The 25,256-nt window shown below is 39.8% G+C and overlaps 1 protein-coding gene across 1 annotated transcript in view; it reads left to right on the top strand.

Annotated features, from left to right (window-relative positions):
- The first annotated feature begins 4,539 nt into the window (after window positions 1-4,539).
- Window positions 4,540-25,256, top strand: part of SUSD4 (sushi domain containing 4) — a 45,029-nt gene continuing 24,312 nt past the window's right edge. The window contains exons 1-3 of the mRNA XM_026844642.1: window positions 4,540-4,724; window positions 15,582-15,649; window positions 18,382-18,594. Of these exons, the coding sequence (XP_026700443.1) occupies window positions 4,540-4,724; window positions 15,582-15,649; window positions 18,382-18,594 (466 nt within the window). The remainder of the gene's footprint in view (window positions 4,725-15,581; window positions 15,650-18,381; window positions 18,595-25,256) is intronic.

Genomic DNA, 25,256 nt, shown 5'->3' with positions numbered 1-25,256 from the left:
ATCACTTATTTTAACCCAGGTTGCCTGTGTAGAGTTATTTTGGATATGTGAAAGAAAGATACCTTCAAAGGATCAGTGTTACCAGTATGCCGTGCAGTAGGATATTTACTTAAGTTACAGAAAAAAATCCAGAACTGAAGTACCTTAGCATACAAGAGAAGCATCTTGAGAGAGTATGGCAAGTACCATGCATCATCTAGCAATGTCTGGTATTTGGTTACCAACATTCTCCTCTGTTAGTAGAAAGAGAAAAAGAAACATCCGAGTTCTAGTCTAAATAAACTAAAACATAAGCTCTTGCCATTGTGAAGTAAAACCCCTCTGGCTAAATTTATTGGTGAGAAGAATGATAGTTAAGAATAACAACATATAAAGGCTTTATATGGCAGGCATCTTCTCAAAAATGGCATAAGCAATTCAAAAGTAGTTTAGGGACAAGAACAAGTAATGAATACTTCAATAAATGAACTGTTGGAGATACCAAATTCAAGCATACTATATCCTTTCTCATTCTCTAAACAATATTGCTTTAAAGCAGATTTCTTCTGAAGAGCCATGGAAGGAATAGGATATAAACCACAGATGCTACTCTGCAGTAGCGTATTTTTAATATTTCATATTTTTAATGACATTTTGAAGGTCATCTGTCTAGGGATCATGAGAGGGATTGTGCAAGATGTTAAGAGGCCTGAGAAAACTTCTGTGTTTTCTGAAGAACTGCTTTCATCCATCTGCTCGTCAAGGCAGCCATGATGCATATAAAACCTATATAGACACAGGCTTCGTACATAGGAAACGTGCTATATTTTTTCTTTTGCCAAATCCATTAAAAAGTTTAGATAGTGAAAATTTGATACTATTCTACTACCTTAGTGTATTTATATATTAATATCTGGTTGCAAAAGGTTAGCTCTCTTGAGTAACCTGAATTGCTTCTAGCTACTTAACGAGACTGAAGAGTTGCTGCATTTTCAGAAGCAGCAACTCTCAGTCAAAATTGTTCTTATCCCAAACTGATTCTTGTCCTCCCTCTGCATGCTTTTCATATCCAAAGGAGCCAGTTATGCCATAAATTACGTCTTTTTACAAAACCTTACACTGAAATAGAATTTGGTCTTAAGGCAAAGCTGCTACTTCTTGGAACTCAATTTCTTAACTATAATTATTTTCATTAATTTCTCTGTCATTTTTAATAGTTTTTTTCTTCTCTAGAAAGGTGTCAGAGGCTCCCTCTGGTGGCTATGTTAACTTAATTTGGCTTTTGTTTTTTTAGAAAAGAAAGATGAAAAAAGCAAAGTACCCAGTAAGATTGAAAGCCCAAACCAAAAGAAGCAATAATAGTAATAATGCAGCTGTTGTACAGAGGCAGCAATGTAGATTCATACTGAAGAGGGAGAAGGTAATTTCTTGTAGGGATAGCTGAAGGATTTGCAGCACAATATGAGCTAAATCTCATACTTAACACATGCGTACACCATTGCTATTGAGCAGTATGCTCAGATAGGAACAGGACATGAGATCTACTGAGTGAAAACACAGCCTCTCTTTTTGATTATCTAAAAAAATTAGACTTGTTATCTCAGCATGGGAAACTACTTTGACTTTTGACCTTTTTTTTTTTTTTTTAATAGGATTGTAATGTACAGAGGTTTTTCAAATAGTGATGTAGTCTGTTGTGCTCCAAAATGCACCATTCAATTCCCATTAGTTACTTCTTTTGTGTTTATTTTTTCCCAGGCTTTCCAAGCATATGTAAAATAATTCAGCAGTTCAGTTCTGCTGTTTGTTAGGAATCCATCTGGCAAATAAGCTGGATGCAAGAAGTTAAAGCTAATGCATTTCATCTCATGGGCGAAGAGCGCGCACAGTCTGTTGCCTCAGCTCAGCTGCCACACGCTTCCTAGGTATGCCACAATAGATTGATTGTACAGACACCGTCTTAAACAAGGCTCCGGGCAGCCTCTGCCAGCCTAAGAGACAAGATTGACATCTCCTCCAGTTGCCAAAGCAAGGACTGGTTTTAAGTAGTGCTGTTCCCATTTGTACTCATAGAGCTTACGCTGTCTGCTTCATACATTTTCTGTAGGTCATGAACAAATACTTGGACGGTTTCAGTTTGAAAGCTGCACTCCCCGCTCTTCACATTCTGCCTCTCCCCTTCCACTCTTCGGTACTGGAAGCTGCCCACAAATGTATCCGTCATAATTTACAGCAAAATCCCTTTAAATGGCACACTGAATTATATACTTGGCATATTTCTGCCAGTTGGTGAAAGTTTGAAGAAGCCTAGTATTTACAACGTAAATACAACCAAAATGGAGATATGATTGTGGGTTATTACTGGATTTATATACAGTCCTAATTCTTTTGAGGATTTTACAGTTTTGCTGAAGTCTGTAATGGTATATGAGACAGATTAAAATACTTCAGAAGCTTACCCCCAAAAGAGAAAATGTCATACAATGTCATTACTAGAAAGAATATACCTCTTCATTACTGTTATAAATCACACAAAACCAATTTCCTCCCTCGTTTGGAGATGCTGTATTTCAAAATTAAGTGTAACAAGGTGTGAATTTTGGCTTCAGATTAAGTCTACCTGATTATTGATTAAATGAATTTTTAAAAATACTGAATTCATCCCAGTTTGGACTATCTGTACTTATACTTCCTCCATACCATGTAGGACAGCTGACAAAGTTGGGACAACATCCCTTGACACCTAAGAGAAATCTGAGATGTTTCAAGACAAACATGCATACAAAGGCTTTGAGAAGTAGCAGTTTCTTCAAGTTTTCTATAGGATACAGTCATTTTACCTCAATCTTCATTTCCAGTTAAGCTTATGTATGTGGTATATTGTATGCATACTTGTATCTATGACATAGGAAACATGCTGAGTTTAAAGATGTGCAAGGACATATGTATATATGGTTATTTTCATTAAGATAACTGAGTTATAAAGCATTATGTCTAGTAAGGCATCAAGTAAGCTATAGGGTGGATTGTTTTATGAAGGGCTGAGCATGTGAGATGAACTTAGCTTTTGTATTTCCCTCAGAGAATCAGGTGCAATCAATAACGTTGCCTTGTTGGCGTTTTTTCTGAGAAAGTCCCATTTCAACCAAGTTTAAGTTGTTTAAATTTATAATATAACTGAATTAGCAAGGCAGGAAGAAGGGTGAAGTGTCTAGAAGAATCCTTCAACCTTCTGTTTTGACTGAAGCTAAAGCCCAGGGTACATTTACATAGGTGAATGTGTATATGTGCATCTGGTTTGCAGGCTCTGTCCTTCATCACAGCTGCTTTCTGAGTGGCATGCAGGGTTGTGCTTACTGAGTCAAGCCTAATCCTAGCATAGCAAAACATTCAGGTTGCTTCTCCAGCAGACAACTTTGACAAGGGCTATTAAGTGACATTGGTTCTTCCTTAAAGGCTGAGTAATATCTGGGCTAAGGGGGAAGTTGCTTGTCCCATGTTAAGGCAGCAACACGAGGCTGGCATTTATCCCCTTACAGTACTGTGTATATGTCCTTTAGCCTTTCATTTAACTTTAGCAAAACAATATAGTTATCATTCCCATATCTGCGCCTAGTTTCAACATGATGCTGGTAGGGCACAAAATGCTGCATTTTATAAGAGCAGTAGATCTAAAGACGTGGAGGATAGGCATGCTTTGTGAGTGGGAAAGATCTTTAGGTCAAGCCATACGCTTCACACATCGAGATGTCTCAGTGTGGGAACTTGTCACTACCTGTGGCGGTCACTCCTGACTGATGTGTGATGATTGATGCATCTCTGGTGAGCAGCATGTGGGCTATGAAGTGGCTTGAGTCAGAAATCAGGAGCAGAGCTACTTCTTTTCATATTAGGAACAAGTGTTTCTTAACAATAAGACAAACCAGATCAATGGCAGTCTCTCTGTTTTTAGGTACAGCAACATATTCATAGAAAATTAGTTGCAGTTGAAGAAATTCCAGAAGGTACCTGTGAGGTTTCTCCAGGAATGTAAAAAAACATTTAAAAGATGAAAATTTTCAGGCCACAGTTAGAGTAGACTATGTAAGAGACCACCAAGTGTGGCATGATGCTTTCTTGTCTTTGGATCTTATAGTCTAAACTCAAAGGCCTCATGGGGAACAACCCTCAAAGTGGAAAGCAGCTGTGCCTGGCAAAGGATAAATGAAATAAGTGGTGTTTTGAGAAGGGGTTTGAAACACAACTGGACATGAATGGGGGAAAATGGAGGGATAGGGAGCTGTCATAAAAAGGTAAATTCAAGCCTGAAAAAAACCCAAAGCAGCCAAAAGTATATCATGGGGAGAATGTAGAAGAAAGGTGGGGCAGAAAGAACCGAGAATAGGGATGTATGGTGAGGAAGAACAGGATGAGGGGCTGGAACTTCACAAAGAAAGGAAAGTAAAACAGTGAAGGGAACTGGGGCTGTGCCCTCACCAACCAGGGCACAGTCCCACAGGGTCTCAGCGGATCTGAGGGCTGGTAGTGGGCTCCATCGACAGCCCCAGACACAGCCAGGGGATGAACCAGATCCAGGCTCACCCAGTCAGAGCAGCAGGACACAAGGCTACAACGTGGATCCAAGGTCCACCAGAAGACAGGGACAGGGCCAGGGATGGAGACAGGCACACCAACAGCATAGCCCAGGCAAGGTCTGGGAGCCCAGGCTTGAACCACCTGGAGCTCCTGGGCCATGGGCAGAGGGTGTGAGTGGGGGTTCCAGGTGAGGCCAGCCAGTGCCATTAAGGCCCTCAGGGTACTGGCAGAGATGGACACGAGAGCAGAGATGTTACTGGGAATAATAAGGAGACATGGGATTTGAGGCAGTTTTAGAAAGGCAGTTTTGGCACCAAACGCTAGATGCCAAGCCATGGTGGGTGACTCTCGTCAGGTAGAATGGAAAAGAAGAAAGGAAAATATTTTAAGAGAGATTTTTGGAAAGTGGCATCCAACAGAGCCACAGAAGAAAGCTGGGTGAGGATAGAGGAGATATGGAAAAAAGCATCGTTATTGTTCTCAGGAGGACTGTAAGACTGGTAATGATGAAAAGCAAAGGAGCGAGATAGTGTAATGGTCAGGAAACTGGTGCAGAGGCCTTATCAGTGTTCTTCTTCTACCAGCATTATCAACAGCCAAGTTCAGAGTTTCATCATGAAATTGTGTTTGAATTATTGGAGGCAAAAAACACCCATGAATTTTATGCATAACAAAACAATGCTGTTAGTTCTGCATAATCCAGCAAGGCCTACAAGAATTGTCTGACTTTCCTAAAGCAGTTCATCTCTAGTCTCAAATGAGGTTCAAGATGGTGTCAGATTATGAAAAAAAATCTTTCTAAGGTGGTCAAAAACTGCAAGTGGCACATTCAGCTCACTTTAACCTTAATGTAGTAAGACATGTTGGACTTACTGGGATTTGGCTTTTTACTCACCACTATGCCATTAGCCCATGCTGTTTATGACCTACTTCTGTTTGTTTCAGTGGCCCTCATGTAAACTGGTTGTATATATGCCTGGCTTCATTATAAGGTAATCTGTATTCTGGTTATGGGAGTAAAAAAGTAATTTATAATCATAAGATTAGTACTGGCATGATGTAGTCACAATAGCTACTGGAAGGCCATGCCTACTTAATAAGCTGCTTAACTAACTCAGTATTTTGGGCTACATTAATAGAAAGAGGCTGTAGATGTAAAATGTAGATATAATAATTAGGAAGAACATAATTGTCTAAATAACCCAACTGCTTTTGCAAGTCAGGAAGCTTGATGTGTTGCTTTTATCAGTGGAGACTGCAATTCACTGAACACTGGAAGGCAGGCTCGAAAATCTGTGCAGTTATAAAAAGAAATGGCTGAGCCAAATATTTTGTAAAAACAAAGTAAGATTTGAAAAGAGAGACCCTGAATTAAATCAGGCAACCCATTATGTGCATGGCTGGAGTCTATGATGTAAGGAGGGAGCCAGACTCCTGCATTTATTTAAGTCTGCTTACTATATAATTCAGGGTAGTGAGGTGAACTAAGGATGAAGCATTAGCTTCAGCATAGAATTTTTATTCTGATCACTGGAGCCTAAAGTTATTAAAAGAACAAACACAATTATGACATCCTAAGGGACTGGCACACATATAAATCTGGATATGCTTCCTGTTTCTTGCAAAGCATATGTATGGATCTGTGTATAGCCTGCTTTTTATTTTAACTAGGTTTGCTGCAGCTTTTGCTCTGAAAAGAAACATTTAACACTCTGGGGAAAAGGAAGCTGCAGAAATCCTCAAATTAATATCTATTAAGAAAAATAAGTTTTAAATAAATTGCTTGTTTGTGTGGTTAAAACTCTTGTCCCTTGAATAAGAACAAAGAACCATCACTTTGCTAGTTCTAGACCTTTCCTAGCTCCCAGCTAATCAACTTACAGTACCATAAAAAAAAAAAAAAAAAATATATCGGTTTATTCTTTCTCTTCCTCTAGTCCTTCAAAATGATGAGAATCTATTTTCATGATAGGTAGGAATGTGAATACTTTCTGAAGAACAAAAGCCCATAGTCTTAAAATTTAACCAGTATATGTGATTTTCAAATTGGCTTTTATGAAAATATTTTGAGCATCAGGTAGCTCAGCATTACCTATTATCTGTGCATATGAATGCCATAACTCTCAATCTTTCAACTGACTAATAGTGATGTGTATATATTGTATAAAGTATTAGATTTCACCTGACAGTCTCAACTTCAGTGTTGTCAATGCAGCATCATTATGGAGTCTGAAGTTTTTAGAGGTGTCAGCAGGAAAAAAAAAAAAAAACAAACAGGTTCTTCAAGGTCCAAAAGGATAAGCCATTAACCCTTGGGAAGTCTGTCATAGCATATTGCCAGCCTCCAAAACTGTCCTGTCAGGCATCTTGCTGACAATGATGCCCTACTAGTGCTTCAGTCACTGCCCACCCTCTTAGCTCTGCTGCCTGGGGCTGAGGGTTTCCCCCTCTCTTCTCTCTTGTCTCTCTCCAGTTCCCCATTTTAGCCTACTGGGAACCCTGTTGGGCTGCTTCTTGTATTCCCATCTCCTTCTCTCTTATCTTCTAGCTGTTTCACCATGCAAACAGCTGTCAGTCAGCTTTCAGGCTAACATATTTTTGTATGTCACTACATCCTATCTCTATACCTTTGCCAAGTCGCTCCTGCTGTTCCTCCTCCAGTTTCTTTGGTTTCTCTTCTGTCCTCAGCTTCCTCTTCTTCTGTGTAAGTTCACTGCTATATCCGTAACTGAAAGAGAGCGACGTCCAGTAGTGCCCTAAAACACTATCTGTAATACTCACAGAATAAAGGGGGAAAAAAAAAGAAAACCTTGTGATCTGGGCAATCAGGGAGTTGGTTCTCTCACTTCAATAATTCACAAGATTTTAGAATTTTTTTTCAGGTAGAGAGATTAAAAGTCTTGAAGGTATGATATAAAATAAAGCATAGATGTATTAAAGAAAGATTGTGTCAGACTAATCTGTTAATCTCCTGACACGACAGCTGGTTTCCCAGGGAAGGGAAATGCAGCAGACATTGTCTATCTTGACTTTCATAAACTGCCACCAGGGAAAGTAAATGTGAAGATTTGGATTAATAGAAGAATTTCAGAATTGATGGGAAGCTGGCTAGAGGGGAAATACTGGGCCAGGGGGGACTTTACACACCAGTGATTCTTTGATGATGCCACAAAAATTGAGAGTGTGCCAGTAAAATTTGTCATTGCCATTTTTCTGGATTTTATTTTTTAGGGGTTAAATATGAAGGCTCTGTAGTGACACAGCATTTTAATTGATGTTTCCATCTTGATAACTAGCTCTTCTGTGACATTGCTCCTTGAGTTGCTTGTTTTGATGCTGCAAGCAGCCTGCCTTCTCTTTCCAGCCATTGGGAGGTCGTTGGGTATGACTGCACCAGGAAAGTGGGCACAAGAGGATTCAGGATTCTTAGTGGAGACAGCCCTGCATGCTAGTCCCACTCCTGATCAACTGTTTAAACAGGAGAAATTTTAGGGGAGTTTTTACCCTGTATTGAGGAATTAAATTGAACACGATTATGAAACAAAAAGAAATGAAAAAAAAAATGCTTCTACATCATCCTAACTTACTACTGATTTTTCCAGTCTTCTCAGTATGGACAGAATAACTCACAGGACAGAGCATTTTAGATGAGTAATTTAAGTACAAGGCATTTTTGTATGGTAACTGCTTCATTATCAGTGCCCAGCTGCATCCCTGCTTCCTTTCTATATGTTATTGTGGGTTTGTCTCATTCTTGGAAAACAACAATCAATCAGTGCGTTCCCTTGAAGGGAAAGAACAGACTAAAACCTGTGCTTAATGCTAACAGTACCAGCAGAACATAGGAACATAAAGTCACTTTTCAATATAGAAGGAAATCAGAAGTTCTCCCTGGGTCCAGATTAGGACCAAAAGCAATCAGGGTGTTTTTTTCCAGTGGATATTATCTGCTTGCTTTCTCAAAGCTTTACTTGAGTAGAAATGTGTTGTGGTGTTACCTGAAGCCAATGTGAAAGGTGCATTGGCAGTCCTCATGTGGAAAATACCTCATGAACTCACAAAACCACCTTGTCCTCCTTTACATCTTCTAGACCTGTGGGTAAATAATGTCCCAACATTGCCAGGCCAACCAAATACATAGCAGCACACAAAGCATATCCAAAGGAAAAGGCAAATAAGGAAATGGATGGATACAATGAGGTCTCCACTTAAGAGGAAAGGTCATCGTTTCATTGGTAGGTGCATATAGAGAAAAATCCCTGTAGGGCATAAGAGCTGTCAGAGTAGCATCAAAAGGCATCAGAGGATTTGTGATAAGGAATCAAGTACAAAATCTGGAAATGGTGTTTATCTGCTCTCCTGCTTTGAGTATGTACCAGCTTTTTTCATCCCTTGTGTTCTCAGCCTTCTCTGGTGTGCACTTTATTTAAAAGTTTAATATTATAATATTCACACAGTAATCCTGATTGTCCCTATATCCAATTCTCCCTGTTCTTGGGAAAGTATAAAATCAATTTCTATAGCACAGCTGAAAAGCAAAAATTGTTGCATTAACATACTGTTGTTTGCAATAAAAATATAGCATTATCTAGGGAAGTCTGTATTTGATTAGAACATAAATATCAAACCCCCAACTCAGACCTCTGAGTATTTGATTCCTTCATCTTATAGAAACAAGGATCTCTGCTGAACAGTGTGACATTTCATTACTTTAGATTTGCTGTGATGAATAATATTATATGCTATTGGCCTAGAAGAAATATTACTATAGTAACTAGCTCATGATTCATTTTTTATGGTTTTTTGCTATATTTCCTAAGGGATGGCTGTCTAGACTAAAAATGCTTAAACTAACTCTTGGTAACGGTAATTAATTTTTTCCAGAGTACTAAAAATATGGGACAGATAAACAACAATACTTAGATACTGCTTTTTAAAAACACAGCAGACCCATAACATTCTTGAAATTACGGGAGTATAGTTTTATTTTATTTGGTGCTTTTTTATTAGTAGTTTTCTGTGTTGTTATTAATCCTCTTTAGTGACCTAAGGCTGGATTCCCACATCGACAATATTACGACTCTAATGAAATCCTCAGACATAATATATAAAATGTTACATATGAGGATGAAAGTATAAGCGGGGTTGGTTGATTTAAATAAAAGTAATGAGCCCACGTTAATTTATATCAGGAAAAAGAAAATCTTTCCATAAGTGATAGATTTATATTTTGGTTCTGTACATATTTATTTCCTTATGATGACTCTTAGCGGTCACCAGTCAACAAGCGCATGTTGGCAAATATCATCTTTATTGCAGTGCCTTATCAGCATATGGAATAGGAGGATGTGTTAGGTATGTGCCCATTTATTGAAGCATATATAGAGTTTAACATGCATTTACTGCATCCTTGTTTTTATTATGTTTAAAATAGGTTTTTTGATTATTTTTTTAAAATTACATTGTTTCAGAAATTCATCGTCTATGTCAAAGTGTGTTTGTCTGCAATTAGAACTCATAGGTACTCAGGGTTCAGGTAAGAAGCATGGAACTACCATTTTAAAGAAGAATTATTTTAAAGTAGTTAGAATTACCTGAAGTATAAAAAATATGCATTAAAAAAAGGTTATTTAAGCACATTTTATATCTTAAATTCACTTAGAAACGTGAAATATTACCTGTAACAAGGAAATTGGAGAAGACACTCATTCTCACCTGCTTCTTTTTCACAGAATAGAAAAGAAAAACATAGTTTTATACTTTTTTAATTCCTGGTAGAGTTTTCAGCTTTAACAGAACTAGTCATGAAACTGAACTAGCTGAATACATGGAAATGAAGATAATATTCACCTTATATTTGCAGAAAGCTGAACAAACTCTGTCTTCAGGTTTTTAGTTATTTCTGCTTAATGCTCGATTTGAACTAGACTCAGTTTAGGCCTTAGCATGCAAGTGTTACAATTTTCAATGGCTTTGTTCGAAAACTAAATATCCATTTTAAATGTTTAGGAACTGGGAGGAGGTTGTGGGATTTCTTGTTTGATAAATTGGCTTTTATTCACCCTGAATCATACCCCAGGGTAGACATGGTAACTTTCTGTAATAAAAACATACAAGAACAGAGCTCTGTCAGCAGAACCACCAGCAGATTTACTTTCTGCCTTTTGTTTTTCATTTAAGTGATGGGAAGTTCAGAGGATCACCCAGTAGCATATGACGTTTCATAATGGTTCATAAATTATGCAGTCAGACCTTTTGGATTACAAAATGCTGGAAGCAACAAGTGCATCTTGCATTATAAATAGAATGGCTTATTTACAAAGATGACATAGCTATATTAATTGTGATTAAAGGGACAGGCCTGCACTGTTTAAGACGTTATTTAGAAGAAACTGATTTTTGAGAAAAAACAAATGTATCTTTTTAGTTTGCTGTGGGTTTACTGAAGTGCTCTGCAGATTTACTGAAGTACGTCTTCCTTTTCCATCAATTGTAAGTGGTTTTTTCTTCATACATTAGCCTAATGTCAAGGCAATAAAAGAATCCTGTATCAAGGTTCACATTCAAAATTAAAAATGGTGATCACCTCCATGAGTAGAAAATTCATCTTGTTCCCTGCTGCATGACACTGGTCAAGTGCCAGCTGGAGTGTGCTATCATCCCTGAGTGTTGAACAGTAATTGGACTAACTAATTGAAGCCGTGACCCCTGAAATAGAGATGCTGTTATTACATCAGCAATCATCTATGCACAGCCCTTGAACGTGCGCTGCTGATGCTGCGGCTCGTCCTCCTTTCTCCCTTGCGAGGCTCCCGTGCAGAAGCAGCTCCAGCGTGGCTCCCGGAAGGCCCCTTTTGCCCTCCATGGGTGCTTTGTCCTGCTTATGGCTCCTCATGTTCCTCCCCTGTGCCCACTGTGGAGGGAGCCGCAATCCCGAGGCTTTCCAGGGAGATGTCAGTTTGATTTAGCACCGAAGTGCCCAGGGACTTGTCATGCCTGAGCAGGGATTTTAAGGTTGAGCTGACCGTTGCTCTTAGGAGCATCTCTGCGTGACTGCTCCTTTCCAAGTGCACACTGAGGAGAAGAGAAATAGGGTCGTGAGCATGGTGGTGGGCAAGATTTGGGATCATGGAGGTCATAATAGGAGGGTGCAAGGGCAGGTGGTGAGTTGGCTTGGGGTGGGTTGAGGTGAAGGAGGATAGAGAGCACAGGTAGGAGACCAGGGTTCTGGGAGAAGAGAGCATGAAACAGAAGGATAGGAAAAATGGGGAATTACAAATGAGGCATCCTTTCAGCCTTTTGAATGATCAGTTGCCTCTCTTGGAGCCTGCTGCTTTTTGTGCAGGGCTTGCATGTTCATTTTTTATTGCAGGTGGGTGATTTTGGTGCTCCTGAACTGCATTGCACACTAATTTTCCTTATTTTTCTGCTATGACACTTTTGGGTTACATGAAGAATAATGAACTTTAATGGTGCTCTTGATTTTATAGACCAGCTTGTGGCTTAAGCAAAGTACCTACGCCCTGAGGTCTTATTTGCCGTTCTGTTTCTCCTACAAAGTGATTTGAACTTCTCACACTCTTACAGTGGCTTGTTAGGCTGCCCTGGATAAGGCTCAGCTGACTGAGGAGGGATATCCAGCAGTGCTGGGATTTGGGAGTATGTTCTGCAAGGATAGCAAGGAAGGCTGTGATTCATATCTTAAACAGGGCAGGGTTTTACAAAGATGCTGAAGTCTCAGGAAATCTTAAATGTTAGTGACCCTTAAAGAATTAAAGAGAGTTCAGATTTTAGCAGGCATTTCACTAATTTCATTTTACTTCCAAGGCTAGATGCTAATCGAAGCACATCCTTCCTTTTCTTGTTGCAGCGGTATGTGGATAGTTCAATTAACATCATCAACAACAAGGAAGCATGAACAGCCAAGGGCACGAAATTCTGTGCATGTGTGGCTTTCACAGAAACAGGGCGGAAACTCTTAAAGGGATGAAAATTACTTTCCCTTTGTATGAGACAAGCAAGCCCTCAGCATGTTTGCACTTGTGGCCCTTCTGCTTTAGTCCTAATATGGCTTTTTACTAAGAGCTGGCCTAAGATAACCTGCTCCTGCAGTGTTTACAGACTGCTTATAAAATGTGCATGCAGGCAGTCTGATTCTGCCACAAACTGTGAAGCCTTTGCCTCCCTCTACCCCCGACAGAGATAGGAACAACTTGCTGATTTAGTGAACCCAAACGCAGGTGGTGCTGTATGAGAAGCCCATTCTCCATCCTACTGAAGACAAATATTGAAAAAATTCTATATCTTTAATATTATTACACATTATATGTCACTTTTCCTTCACTGTGTGTATGTAACAAACTGGAATGAGAGTGATGTCTCTGTTCAAGAATGAGCACAAGCCATTTCTGAGTCAACATACATCAGCAGTATGTCAGTGAAATGCTATATAGCAGTTTTAGAGGCGAAGAAGTCCATCAAATCTAGATTAGGAATCACCTCACCAGCACCATGAATTTACAAGGAGCTGTAAGATATGAAGGTGAGGGAAGAGGGAAGCAAGGAAAACAAAAGAGGAAACTGAGAAAAAGGTGAGAAGAAATAGAGAATGATGGGAAGAGCTGAGGGATTCTTCCTCCAGCCTTTTTCAGGCATGTCTGAAGTTCAGTTGTGGCTCTCATGATTTCTTGTCATCACAAATATGTAATTTTCCCTTGGCTTCTGATATTTCAGGCTTTTCATCAGGGACGAGATGAATCATTGTATGTTTCAGAACTTATAACACAGAATTCTAGAAACTCAGTCCATTCAAATGAATTACAGTGGTTCAGTTTACACCCCAAGGAGCATTGCTAATTTTTTAGTCTTCTGATTAATTTGACATCATTTTTATGTGAATGACAATACCAAGTAACTTAGGTAAAATAGGAACCCATATAAACTGCTTGTGTTTTATCCAGGTTGAGCATTGTCATTTTCTGATGACCTCATGTTGGTCCAACAGTAGAAAGATGGTAAATACAGCAACCAAAATATATTCTGTATCATGCAAAACCAGTGCATGTTTTACTGGTGATGGTGGCCTTATGTACTCATTAACTTTATCAGAAGGTGTTATTGTTCATTGTACTTTACACAACATCTCTTAAAGGTGCCATGATACAGGAAGTCTACAACTTAGACTAAATACTAAGCTATTTTGATTACTGAAATAGTCAGTTCCAGCAGTAATTGTGTAGTCTTTACCTTAAGGATTTAAAGCCATACAATAGCATCCAATAAAGTCGTTTCTAGTCATGCAGTGTTGATTATGATGACAGCTGCTGATATTACTAAATTTTTACTATATAAGTAACATGACAATGTACTGTTTTATTTGACAAGCTTGTTGTATAGCTTTTACTAGTAGGTGCTGATGACTCCTCCTTCCGTCTTTGTAACCATGAGAAAAAGTCCGGTAGTCAAAGTAAAATTTCATTCTTTTCCCCAGAGACTCATTGAAGGGTTTGTAAAGAAGTAGAATCCATTGTAGTTCTGTTATTTTTTTATCTTATTTGATATACTCTTTCCTGCAGGATAATGCCTTTCTATTATAACTAAAAGATTAGCTTTCCCATTTATGTAACTTTTGTGGTTCTTTCCAAAGACTTACTTTGTGGCTCTGGCTGAAAACTTTTGACTGGTTTTATCAGGTTCTAAAGGGACCAAAGCAAAAGATGTCCTGTCTATAACATGAGATTAGTCCTGCCATTATAAAAACACTGTATCACAACTCTGAGTAGCTGCTCTTAAGTGCATCACTTTGAAAAAGGAAAGAAACTAAAGATCATAAGAAAAAAAGAATTTATCAAGCCCTATTTCATTGAAGACAGGCATTGAGTCATTTTTGGTAGGGTGGAGCTTAACTAGATGAGATTATATAAGAAGGTCTATTATGTGAAGGGTCCGAGTCTGATATCATTAAGGACAACCGGAAAATGGCAATTTTCAGGGACGTTTCAGCATTGTTGTTCTTGAATATTATACCAGACGTTTCATACTTAAATTGGAAAAGACTGATGGACTTAGCTCTCAGCTAAATAAACTCTTGAAATACTCAGCACACCTCTTGTGTGCACCAGGAGCAACCTTGGTGAAAACCAGAGCAGTTCCTGGCTTCTCTAGATTGTAATGGCCCCTTCAAAACACCTGCAGTGCATTCTGTGCACCGGGGGATCCTCAGCACAGCAGCCAGCCTCACTGTATGTGCCTTGCACATATCCTTGCCTCCTTCTCAGCCAAAGCACAGGAAGAGGTGGCACAGCACTGGCTTCGCTGCTTTGTGCCTGGATCATATACATCTTCAAAAAGAAGTGACTCCCGCTGATTTTAGTAGGACTAAGATTTGGGTCAAGTCTACTGTGGATATCTGTGGAGAAAAGACGGGCCTGGGGTTTTGTTTATTTAGCCTCTATGATCTTACCATGCAAAGTTACTGTATTGCATGTGTAACCCACCTAACGAGGTATTCCCTGAGGCTTTTTCCTTCTTCCTTGCTTCAGGAACGTGCAATGGAAATGCTGCATGGAAGCAGTGATCCCGTGCTGATTCCATGTGTCATCTCTTGTTCAGTAGCTGAATAACAGCTGGCTACTGGCTCTCTAGAAACTAGAGGGTACATAATTCAATTTTTCCATGTGTGTTCCAGTTCCTTATTGGGAATTCCCCTTGGAGATAGATGTGTCTTCTCACAAACTGCACTCGAGAATAAGAACCTAAGAGACCAACTTACTGCAAAACGATCCCTGGGAGGAATGAAAACCTTTGCTTGTGAAAGGTCACCAGAAAAGTGGCAGTAGGGCCACAGAATTAGGCTGCACTAGGGAAAATAACATTCTTGCCTTCTATATTGGGTTTTGTGCTGACTGTCCCAAAATCTCTAACTTTGCATATTTGACTTAATGAAAACTGAGAAATGAGCTTAGCTCATTTTTTTACCAGGCAAATTTTATGTGACCTCAGGACCTTTCTTTTATCTGTTGTTGCAGAAGCAAAGTATTAGGCAGTTGTGTACTTTTCCCTGATGCAGCTAGTAAGAAAGGACACATATTTCAAGGTGGGTTATAATATTCTTTGCCTGACTGCAAATTCTGAGATTACCGAAGTAACGAAATTGAGCTAAATGTCATGTTATCCTTTGGATTAATGGAAAATAATTAAGATCATCACTGACTTTATTGAAGGATGTGGGTTTGCTGCCTGAAGCATAAGAAGCTCCTTTTATATCTTCCCTAAAAATGGACAGCCCTTCTCTGTTATTAAGTGTTGTCTACAGTGTGTAATCCCATGAGCATAATGACTGTATTTCTCCTTGTTCATCATGTTAGCAAATGATAGAGAGTCTTGGGCAATTTGCACTGGAGGTCTTGAGCCATGCAACAGATGAGCAGGTGTGAAGTTCAGACATTTGTTTGACTTGGCTACTGAATTGACACTTCAGTTCCCATGCATGGTGGTGTGGCTGGAGCTGTCTGGGAGAGAAGGATGTGGGGGTTCTAATTGATCAGCAGCTGAAGATGATCCGGTAGAGTGTCCAGGTGGCCAAGAAAGCCAACGGCATCCTGGCTTGTATTAGAAATAGTGTGACCATCAGAGGTAGGGAGGTGACAGTCCCCCTGTACTCTGCACTGGTGAGGCCACACCTGGAGTGTTGTGTCCAGTTTTGGGCACCTCAATACGAGAGAGATATCGAGGTGCTGGAGCGAGTGCAGAGGAGGGGATTGAAGCAGGTGAAGGGCCTGGAGAACAGATCCTCTGAGGAGAGATTGAGGGAGCTGGGACTGTTCAGTTTGAGGAGGAGAAGGCTGAGGGGAGACCTCATCACTCTCTACAGCTACCTGAAAGGACATTGTAGAGAGGTTGGTGCTGGTCTCTTCTCACAGGTGATTAGTGACAGAACAAGAGGGAATGGCTTTAAACTCCAACAGGGGAGGTTCAGACTGGACATTAGGAAAAAAATTTTCACCAAAAGAGTGATCAGACAGTGGAATAGGCTGCCCAGGGAGGTGGTGGAGTCACCATCCCTGGATGTGTTTAAGGGTCGTTTAGATGAGATGCTGGGGGACATGGTGTAGGGGAGAACTTTGTAGAGTAGGGCTGATGGTTGGACTCAATGATCCCAGGGGTCTTTTCCAACCCGAATGATTCTGTGATTCTATGATAAACTACACTGTGTGGAGGAGTAAAACCATGTAGGAGCAGATGGTCTGCTGCTCTTGTTCTACTTCAGCAAAGAGAGGAGACACTAGTGAATCCTCTTTAGGTGAAGTGCCCTGGTTAACAAAGCACTGCAGGCAGGCAGAGGCTGAGTGTAGGTGATGGCTCTCTCCAGCACTTATGGCACATAATTATTCAGGCTGGGTTCTGGCCATCAGGTCACCTTCTGGATTTTGTAGCTTTGTGGGAGACTTCAGTGCAGTGACCTGGACTCACATAAAATCAGCTGTGTATGGAGTCAAGAAAATGCAATCCTCTCTGGTGACCCGATGGTGTGCCCTGAATCGGCCAGTGTAGACAGGTAGTTGGACGTACAACACAGTGACTTGGCTTGTGCTTCTTGTATTCTCCCCTAGCAGCCTTCAGCCAGGGAGCTGAAGGGAGAAATTCAGTGTTCACATACGAGAGCCTTTGACCACCTTCAGTGCTCTCCGTTTGGCTGCCACAGTGTCACACCAAGCCCTTCGGTGGAGGGAATGATTTGGCCTCCTGAAACAGAGATTTATTTTGAAAAGTCTACTGTAATATCTTCTGTGTCTCTGAATGTACCATGGAGGCACTTCATCCTTATCATGAAGGAAGTAGCTGAGGCTCTCTGATACTATTCTTTTAAAATCAAAACATTAAAGCTACAATGCAATGATTTTCAAATTTTCCAGACATCCCTCCCACTGGCATTAATTGCCCCCCTGCTGTTCCTGTTGCAAAGCTGTTTGCTCTTTCAGTATGCAGTACTTGTTCAGTGCTGCACTAAACCTTTGTTGCTTTGCAGTAAAAAAAGCTTCAGTTTATGCAAATTGAAATGAGTTTGATAAAGTGATAAACAGTCACATTTTATGATTGCAACTGTTGGGGTTTTGTTTGTTACTTCACAGTTAATTTTGTGGAAGTTAAAGGCTTTACAAACTCCCTTCTGGCATCCATGCAGTAATACAGTGCTCCCATAACAGCATTTTAAGAATTTGGTAGGGCCACCAAGCCAACATGGTAGGAGGATCACATACATCCAACATCACAGAGTCCCTTTCCCCTGTGGTAGCGCTCCCTCCCAACTCAAAATCTCCTTGTACCTAGCAGCTCATCTTCTGTTTTGGTTACTCTGTCTTTGGATGGCTCTTAGGTTTCATGCCCTTTTCTTTAATTCCTCTTCCTTTCTGTTTCTGACACATTATTATTATTCTTTCCAGTGACAGTACCAGACCTCCAAAATCCCATATTCCCCAAGAGTAATTTGACATACATTACTGTGCAATTCCTACTGGTAGATTGGATCAAGTGCTTTATTTTTATCCAGGTCAGCTGCTGAGGACTGTGGTTGACTTTTCTTCCTCAGTAGCTGCACAACAAGGTGGGAGTATTTCTGTCACCTGAGTATTTCTGCTGTAGCTGGAGGTTTGTCCTCCCCTGAGTTCAAAGTACCCAGTACACAAGTAGGGTTGCTAGTGGTCATTAATGGAAGATATGAGGCCCCCATTTAGATTAAATATCAAATGGAAAAACCTAGAAAAAGTGTGACTATGGCTGCACGAGGAGTAAATGAACGCAGTTTGATTCTATCTTTGTCTGACATAGGGTTTGATGACCTACATGCTTGTGCTGATCCTGGAGCTCCTGAACATGGATACAAGACACCCAGTGCAGGTGTTTTCTTTGAAAGTGTGGTGGTCCGGTTTCATTGTCAAGAAGGATACAGACTTAATGGTACTTCAAAAAAACTTTGTGTGAGACACTTTAATGGCTCCCTGAGCTGGAAACCAAGTGATAAACCTGTGTGCCTACAAGAAGGTAAGTCACTTTTCTTAAAGCGGTTCACCAATGTGTTTTTTTTCTCACTTGTCCATGTACCATGTTTGTGTGTCTTGGTACAAAACAAAAAAAGAGCGGAGTCCATTTCACTGTGTCTCATTTGATACATACTTTAGTTTCCTATCCTTCCCATCCATAATCCTCATTTGTCAGTTAAATTTATGCCGTGAGAGGTTGTGTGTGTGCACACATGCATGTGTTGAAAGGGACATAAAGAAATCAGAAGAAAAAAAGATAATACATTACTCCTTTTAACTAGTTACAGATTGATGCAGAGAGAAAAAACAACCTCCAGTATATGTAATCTGTAACAATTTATTAAAGCTGCCCACTTAATACTCCTTTCTGCAATATATTATTAATCAGGAGTTTTAAACAATTCTTGTTTATGACATGTGCATGATTCAAGTAGGAAAATCAAACACACATGGACTGCAGATGTTTAAAGTCACAGTAGAAGTTTACTTTGAGATAATTCAGACTACTATGACATGAATTTTATTGTATTACATTTTTGAAATTGGATTTGGTTTTAAATAATTAGGACGTTAAATTACTTTCTTCTTCTAGGAGTTAGATAGAGCAGTATTAATTTGAATATCATAAGTGTAAACTTCGGCCAAAATACATCCACAAGCATCACAAACAATTTATTTCACCAAGTATATTGAAGATATAACTTGTTCTTTTTGTTGATTTATTTTTGGTCAACATAGCTATTAAAATCAACAGGCATGAAAAGTATTAATTAAATCAAGTGCATACATTTTAGTGTTGTGACTTCTCCACTGAAGTCATTGGCCATCGCCTTGTAGTCTTCAAGGTAGTCAAGATAAATTCTATTTCAGAAGGCCTTCCATCATTTAAATTCAGATAATTATATGGACTTCATTCAAAAGCAGTCAGAGACTTATGTGGCTCATAAACACACTTACTACATCGGATCATGCGTCACTCTGCGTGTATAAAAACTGCAAGTACTTGTTTATGCTGATGGGTGGGTAGGTGTAAGAATCCTGTGCTGGGACAGGGGTGCATGAAGGGACATGCCACAAAAGGAGCAAGCAGGGCCTGGGAGTGCCACGCTCAGGAGGTACATGTGAAGAGAACAACCCTAAGCAGTGGTCTGTGTGAAAGTGTTGCATGAGATACTGGAGAGAGTAGCTTGAGGCAGCTGGTAAGTAGTCTGTGGTTTTTCAGATAGCTGCCCTGTTGGCAGGAGAGGTCTTGACAAAATACGGGCTCCTGGACATGTGTGAGGCTACAGGCTACAGAGCTGTGAGGGGCACAGTTGTGAGCTGTCTCATGGTATGCACTGAGACCACAGCTTCTGTGTAGAACGTCAAGGCAATGGGGCCAGTAACACCCGGTCGTAAGGGTGGTCAGCTTCAAAGAAACAAGATGATGCCTTTAAAAATAATGTATGTGTGAAAATCATGACCTCTTCTGTTACAGCCCCCTTTCATAAATGCCTTGTCTCATGGTTATTTAAGAAAAAATACATGTAGATTGACAGCAGCATATGTCTAAACTGGGTATTTGAACAACCAGAAAAAGCTATAATGCTTGGAAAATCTGTTTTCTTAACCACTACAGGTAGCTTCTAGGAATTTTGATGTGCGTCTTTGATGCACACCTGTATCATCCACTGCAGTTGTTAAAATAAGCATTAACATCTTTCACTGAATATTCAAATCTTCTCCCAAGCCCCCCAGTCCAGTGGAAATCTGTGGAGGAAGTTTCTGACCACAATGCCATCAACAGCAAAACTTCCACTGATATCAGTGTGATCAACACTTGAGCCAGGTGTTTTCAAAAAAGAAAGAAATTGGAAGATGAGAATGTGATGGATGATGTGACAACAGTTGCTAAAGAGATAATCATTACTCTACAGCACAGAGCATTTAAAAAGGATTGCTAGCCAATGTTCTGATCAAGCTAAGCACTTAAGCTTGAGCATAACTGTAATTATGTGATTAGTCTTGTTAAAAAGTTCTGTGCTCAAAATTAGGCATACACAAAAATGCTTTTTATTATTGGGACTGAAGAGTAGGACCCTGATTTAGGATTTAGTGAAGCAAGTGCTTAAGTACTTTCCTGATTAATGGTATAATAATACCTCAGGTATTATTAAAACAATCCTAGGCTTTAGCAATAGGGAAAAAAACAGATGACAGAATTAATTTTTCTTTCCAATGCACAATACAACCACTGATTCAGATGAAATACTAAGCAAAGGTTCAGTAGCAATCCACGAGACCTAAGCATTTGCTTAAGTGCTTTTTAAAGTGATCCTTTTGTGTACTCGGAGCAGAATCGTGAGCAAGGGGCACTACAGGGAGGTAGGCTGTGTAGGAACATGGCACATCTGGAGAACAGTTAAGGAGAAATTATAACAGGGTTTGTAATTCTCAGCTGTCTAATGACATACATAAAAGACCTCATTGCAGAAATTCTGTAATGACATATAAAAAGAAATTTGAAATTTGTAGCAAGTACTGGAGAAATAAGAAGTTAATGTTTTACCATTCATCATTAGCTATCACAAGGCAAAATAAACTTTATGTTGCATTTACCCATTTAAGGCAGGGGCTGGCTGCCATGTGTGCTGTGGTATGCTACACACGCCTCTCATCCCAGTATATGTAACTGTCAGATATTGCCAGCCAAGCTTGAACAGTAAAAACACTCAATACTTTGGAGTTCATTTTAACTTAATCTCAGGAGTTTGGATTCAACTAAGGATGGTTACGTATCATTTTATGTCTATGTTATGCACATTTAATTGTTGTTCTGTGTTTACTAGAACAATCTCCAATCACAAACAAATGCTATTTACCAGAGGAAGTAAAGCAACCTGTTTCAGAATGTAATTGATTTTAAAACTAATTCATTTGCCTGGAGCTCTTAATCCAATCAATTTGATTTTATAGGTCTGTCATTTCTTGTTAAGAGGCAGGAGATTCTAAGTGTCAGCACGAGAATTAAGTTGCATGACTAGGTGCCCAATAAATGCCCTGTCAAAAATCTGTGTGCTTAGAGTTACGCTGTCATGTTGATCTACTGCATGTTGCGACTGTAACCTCCATCAATCCTAATACAGTTATGCACATAAATACCAAAGCTCTAAGGTAGGAATTTTGTATTTACTGTTTAAGAGCAGTATGTCATGTTGTTCACACTTTAATCTAATCTTCTCCCACTGTGATAATGTGGCTGCTGAGGCTGTTACCCTACTTGGAACAAACGCTACCTCTTTGCTATGAGATTGAATCTAAATTTACAGTCTACATGGAGATGGCAACCAAGCAAAGAGCTGTGCCCTTCTCTCCCAGTGCTTCTGCAGGCAGACGCCTTCGAAATGTCCTCTGTGCCTTGTTCTCCTACTGACAGGGATAATAAACCTGCAGTGAAAGTAGTGGACTAGTACATAGTTTGGCTACAGTTTTCCTGTATGACATTAGCACTCGTTTCTCTTTGCTTTTGTCTCTGCATCTGTGAGATGACTGAAATATTTTTATTGCTCCATCTCCTATCTGTCTTACGCAGTGTTTGCTGATTCTTAAACCTGGTTACAAACACTATATGAATTTTGCAACCTGTGCTTAGCACAGTGGCCACAGATCTTAGGTGAAGTCTCTGTGCGCTGTTGTAATACAAGCAAAGACGATAAAGAGAAAGCTTTTTTTAAAATGCACTGAAATACTGTGTTTGCCATACACAGAACTATCCTCTAACACAGTACTATGGATTTAACACTAGTAAAAAAACCCAGGTGATACTGATCTTAAGTATTTGCTTTTAAGAGGATGGGGTCCAGAAGAGCTGTCCCTGCACTCAACTGATTCTTCATGATGTTCCTTTTACCCTTTCTCCCTGTTCCTTTCTGTTCCAGCCTGTCAGTGTTGTGGTTAGATTAATCAAGGCTAGTTCAGACACTGCTCCGCAGTGAGATACACAGGAGCACTGGACCTCTGCGTTTGAGTTTACATACAGACTAGGAAACAAAGCAATGCCAGAGCATGGGCCAGGGCAGTGCTCTGCAACTGCACATACTGTTACAGTATTAGAAAGGTCCCTGACATGTTTTTTGCCAATGCCAAGCAGTACTCCCCAAGCAATTCCTACGAGCACCTTCTGGATTAGCATGGACCAGGGACAGTTTTTGGAGGGTAAGAGTTCACCTGCACAAGCCATGCCAAGCCAGCTGGTACCCATGGATGGTGTGGCTATCTCCATAGTGTCTAGGTCATGCCTTCCTTCTGAATTGCCTTTATGGTCCAGGTGCTCCTGGGAGGAGGAGGGTGGTCATCCTTCCCCCATGGGCTGGAACAAACAGTTTTGAGACATGATGCGTGATTTGCACGTAAACTAAAGCATTATAACTATAGTGTTTAACAAATCTTACTCTTCAGACTGATCGTCCTGTGATGGAGGACACACTTGGTTTGCTAAAGCCAAGAACTCCTAATGTATAAAGCTACATCTTCATGCAAGTTAGGTCAAGATGAGCATCAGGCTGTCAGGCCTGCTGGCTGCACCCCACCTCTTTGTGCTTCTGCAAGATAAGGAATGTGTTCTTTTGGCTGTCCCATTTTAATATTCACATGGTTGATATAAGCAGATTGTGTAAAACTGCCAGAAAGGAGTGTAAGTCATAGCCGTTGCTGTTCCATGCTGGTTAAAGACCATGTATTCCCTTAAATGGTTTAGCAGCTTCCACAGATTTGCTGAAAAGTACTTAGAATAAAGCAGTTTATTTTCTAGGACAGGACATTTTAAAATCCAGTCACTTATTCTCAGCTTTTCCAAGCAGAATTTGTGCCAGCTAATGCAGTTGTTTGTGGAGAGGTGGCTACTGTCATTTATGCCTGACTAAGTGCTAAACAATACAAAATCAGCCAGTGGGAAAGCATTTGCTCACAAGGCATCAGCAAAAAGAGCTGTAAAACTGTGGTCCATTGGTCTTGCGTTTAGCCGGGGCTTATAATAGACCTGTTATCAAAGTCAGCCAGGATGTTGTAGGTGAAGGATGGTACAGTGAGCAACTTATCACTGTTCTCTGCCAACATCTAGCCGATTAAAATGATTCGATCTATAGCTGTTACTTGGAATAATGGGCATGAAGTCGCTGTAATAGATCATTGTTACAGAATCAATTTCCCCCGCTTTGAAAGTGAAATCTCATATTTTACTGCAGTGTATGTATACACACCTCCTTTATTTGTATAGCAACAGAAAGCTGTTATGCCAAGAGAGTAAGCTGTTCATTGACGTTATCTTCTGGCATCCATCTCCAAACCTCCTCCGGCGTGGCCATGGAGCAGGATCCCCATCTATCTCATCCCACCCTCAGGGGTGCCCAGGGCTGCCTCTTCTCTTCATGACAGCATTCAAGGCTTAGCATCAGGCATTTCTTATGGGGCATCCTCTGCTGTCTCCTTTGCTGATTAACTTGTCAGAGAGAGAGAGAAAAAATGATCCAGTCTTTGAAGGTGATGTCTGCATCCTCAGCCCAGTGCATTTTTATAACCTTCTGTTAGGGTACGTATCCTTTCAGTCTTGGGCATTTATAAATTAATAAATTATAATAAAACATCTTGCTGCAGGGTCTCAGACCACCCATCAGACTCCCAGCCCTTCCTGTTACAGACAGCAGAAGGTACCTGCTGCAGCAGCCAAGGAGCTAAAAGTAACAAGATAAATGGATAAAATTTTGACTAGTATGACCAGGCCCCATACTAAGAGTTAGCTAAGGATGTGTTTTAGAAAACATTCCTGTAATGGGAAGGTACAAAGGAAAATATGTTTTAACTGGGGAAATAATGCTCTTCAACTTCACATTAGTAAAATTTAGTGATGCATCACAGAATAATAGATCCCCTAGTTTGCCTAAATAAATAAATACATTATGAAATGCATTTGCTCTTAGCAGTTTGAGTGTGCTCTGCTAAATGACAGTTTATCTTGCTTCTAGTTGTACTTCTAAGCAAACAAGCAAGCTGCTGCTATTGCTTTATTTTGTGCATGCTCACAATTAATTGCCAAATACACATTTAGCACTGCCTCTTCCTCTTTAGCAAAAATTACCCGTGAAAATGGCAGAAACTTTCTCTTTTATGCAAGTCTCAAGGGACTTCTGAAATGTCGTCTTTTTTATAAACATTGCATTCCTAAATGAAGACAATTATCTCTTGTGGTAGAAGTGTTGGGAAAAAACCCCGGTCTAATCCAGTCTTACGATATTTTTACTGTCTTGCTTTTATTTGAAATACTTTGTACGTTTTGATGCCTGGAAACTTTTATTACCATTTCTGTCATGGATTGACTGCTGGCAGACAAACATAATTTTGATTATATTTTCCCAATATTTAATCTTTTCCTTTCTTCTGTTTAATCTCACTTTGCATTTCTGAGGAGGATGAACTTTGAGTCACCTGGATTATTCCTTCATGTCCTCTTGGCTTGTCTCTTAATTATTCAGTATTAGCAGAGGAACTTTTACCCTGCCTCACCCCTTCCTTCCACTTTCCACAACATCTTTCATTTTTTTAGACTTCTGGGTTTTATATTATATTTTGGTGTCTTTGGCACCGGTATATACAGTGAGAGAACTGTCCTATACATGTATCATGGATGGG

This window comes from Athene cunicularia (genome assembly GCF_003259725.1).
Source record: "Athene cunicularia isolate RWA chromosome 3 unlocalized genomic scaffold, athCun1 chr3_part1, whole genome shotgun sequence".
Classification (NCBI taxonomy): domain Eukaryota; kingdom Metazoa; phylum Chordata; class Aves; order Strigiformes; family Strigidae; genus Athene; species Athene cunicularia.
Note: the sequence above shows the minus strand (reverse complement) of the source record. Positions and strands in the feature narration are given on the sequence as shown.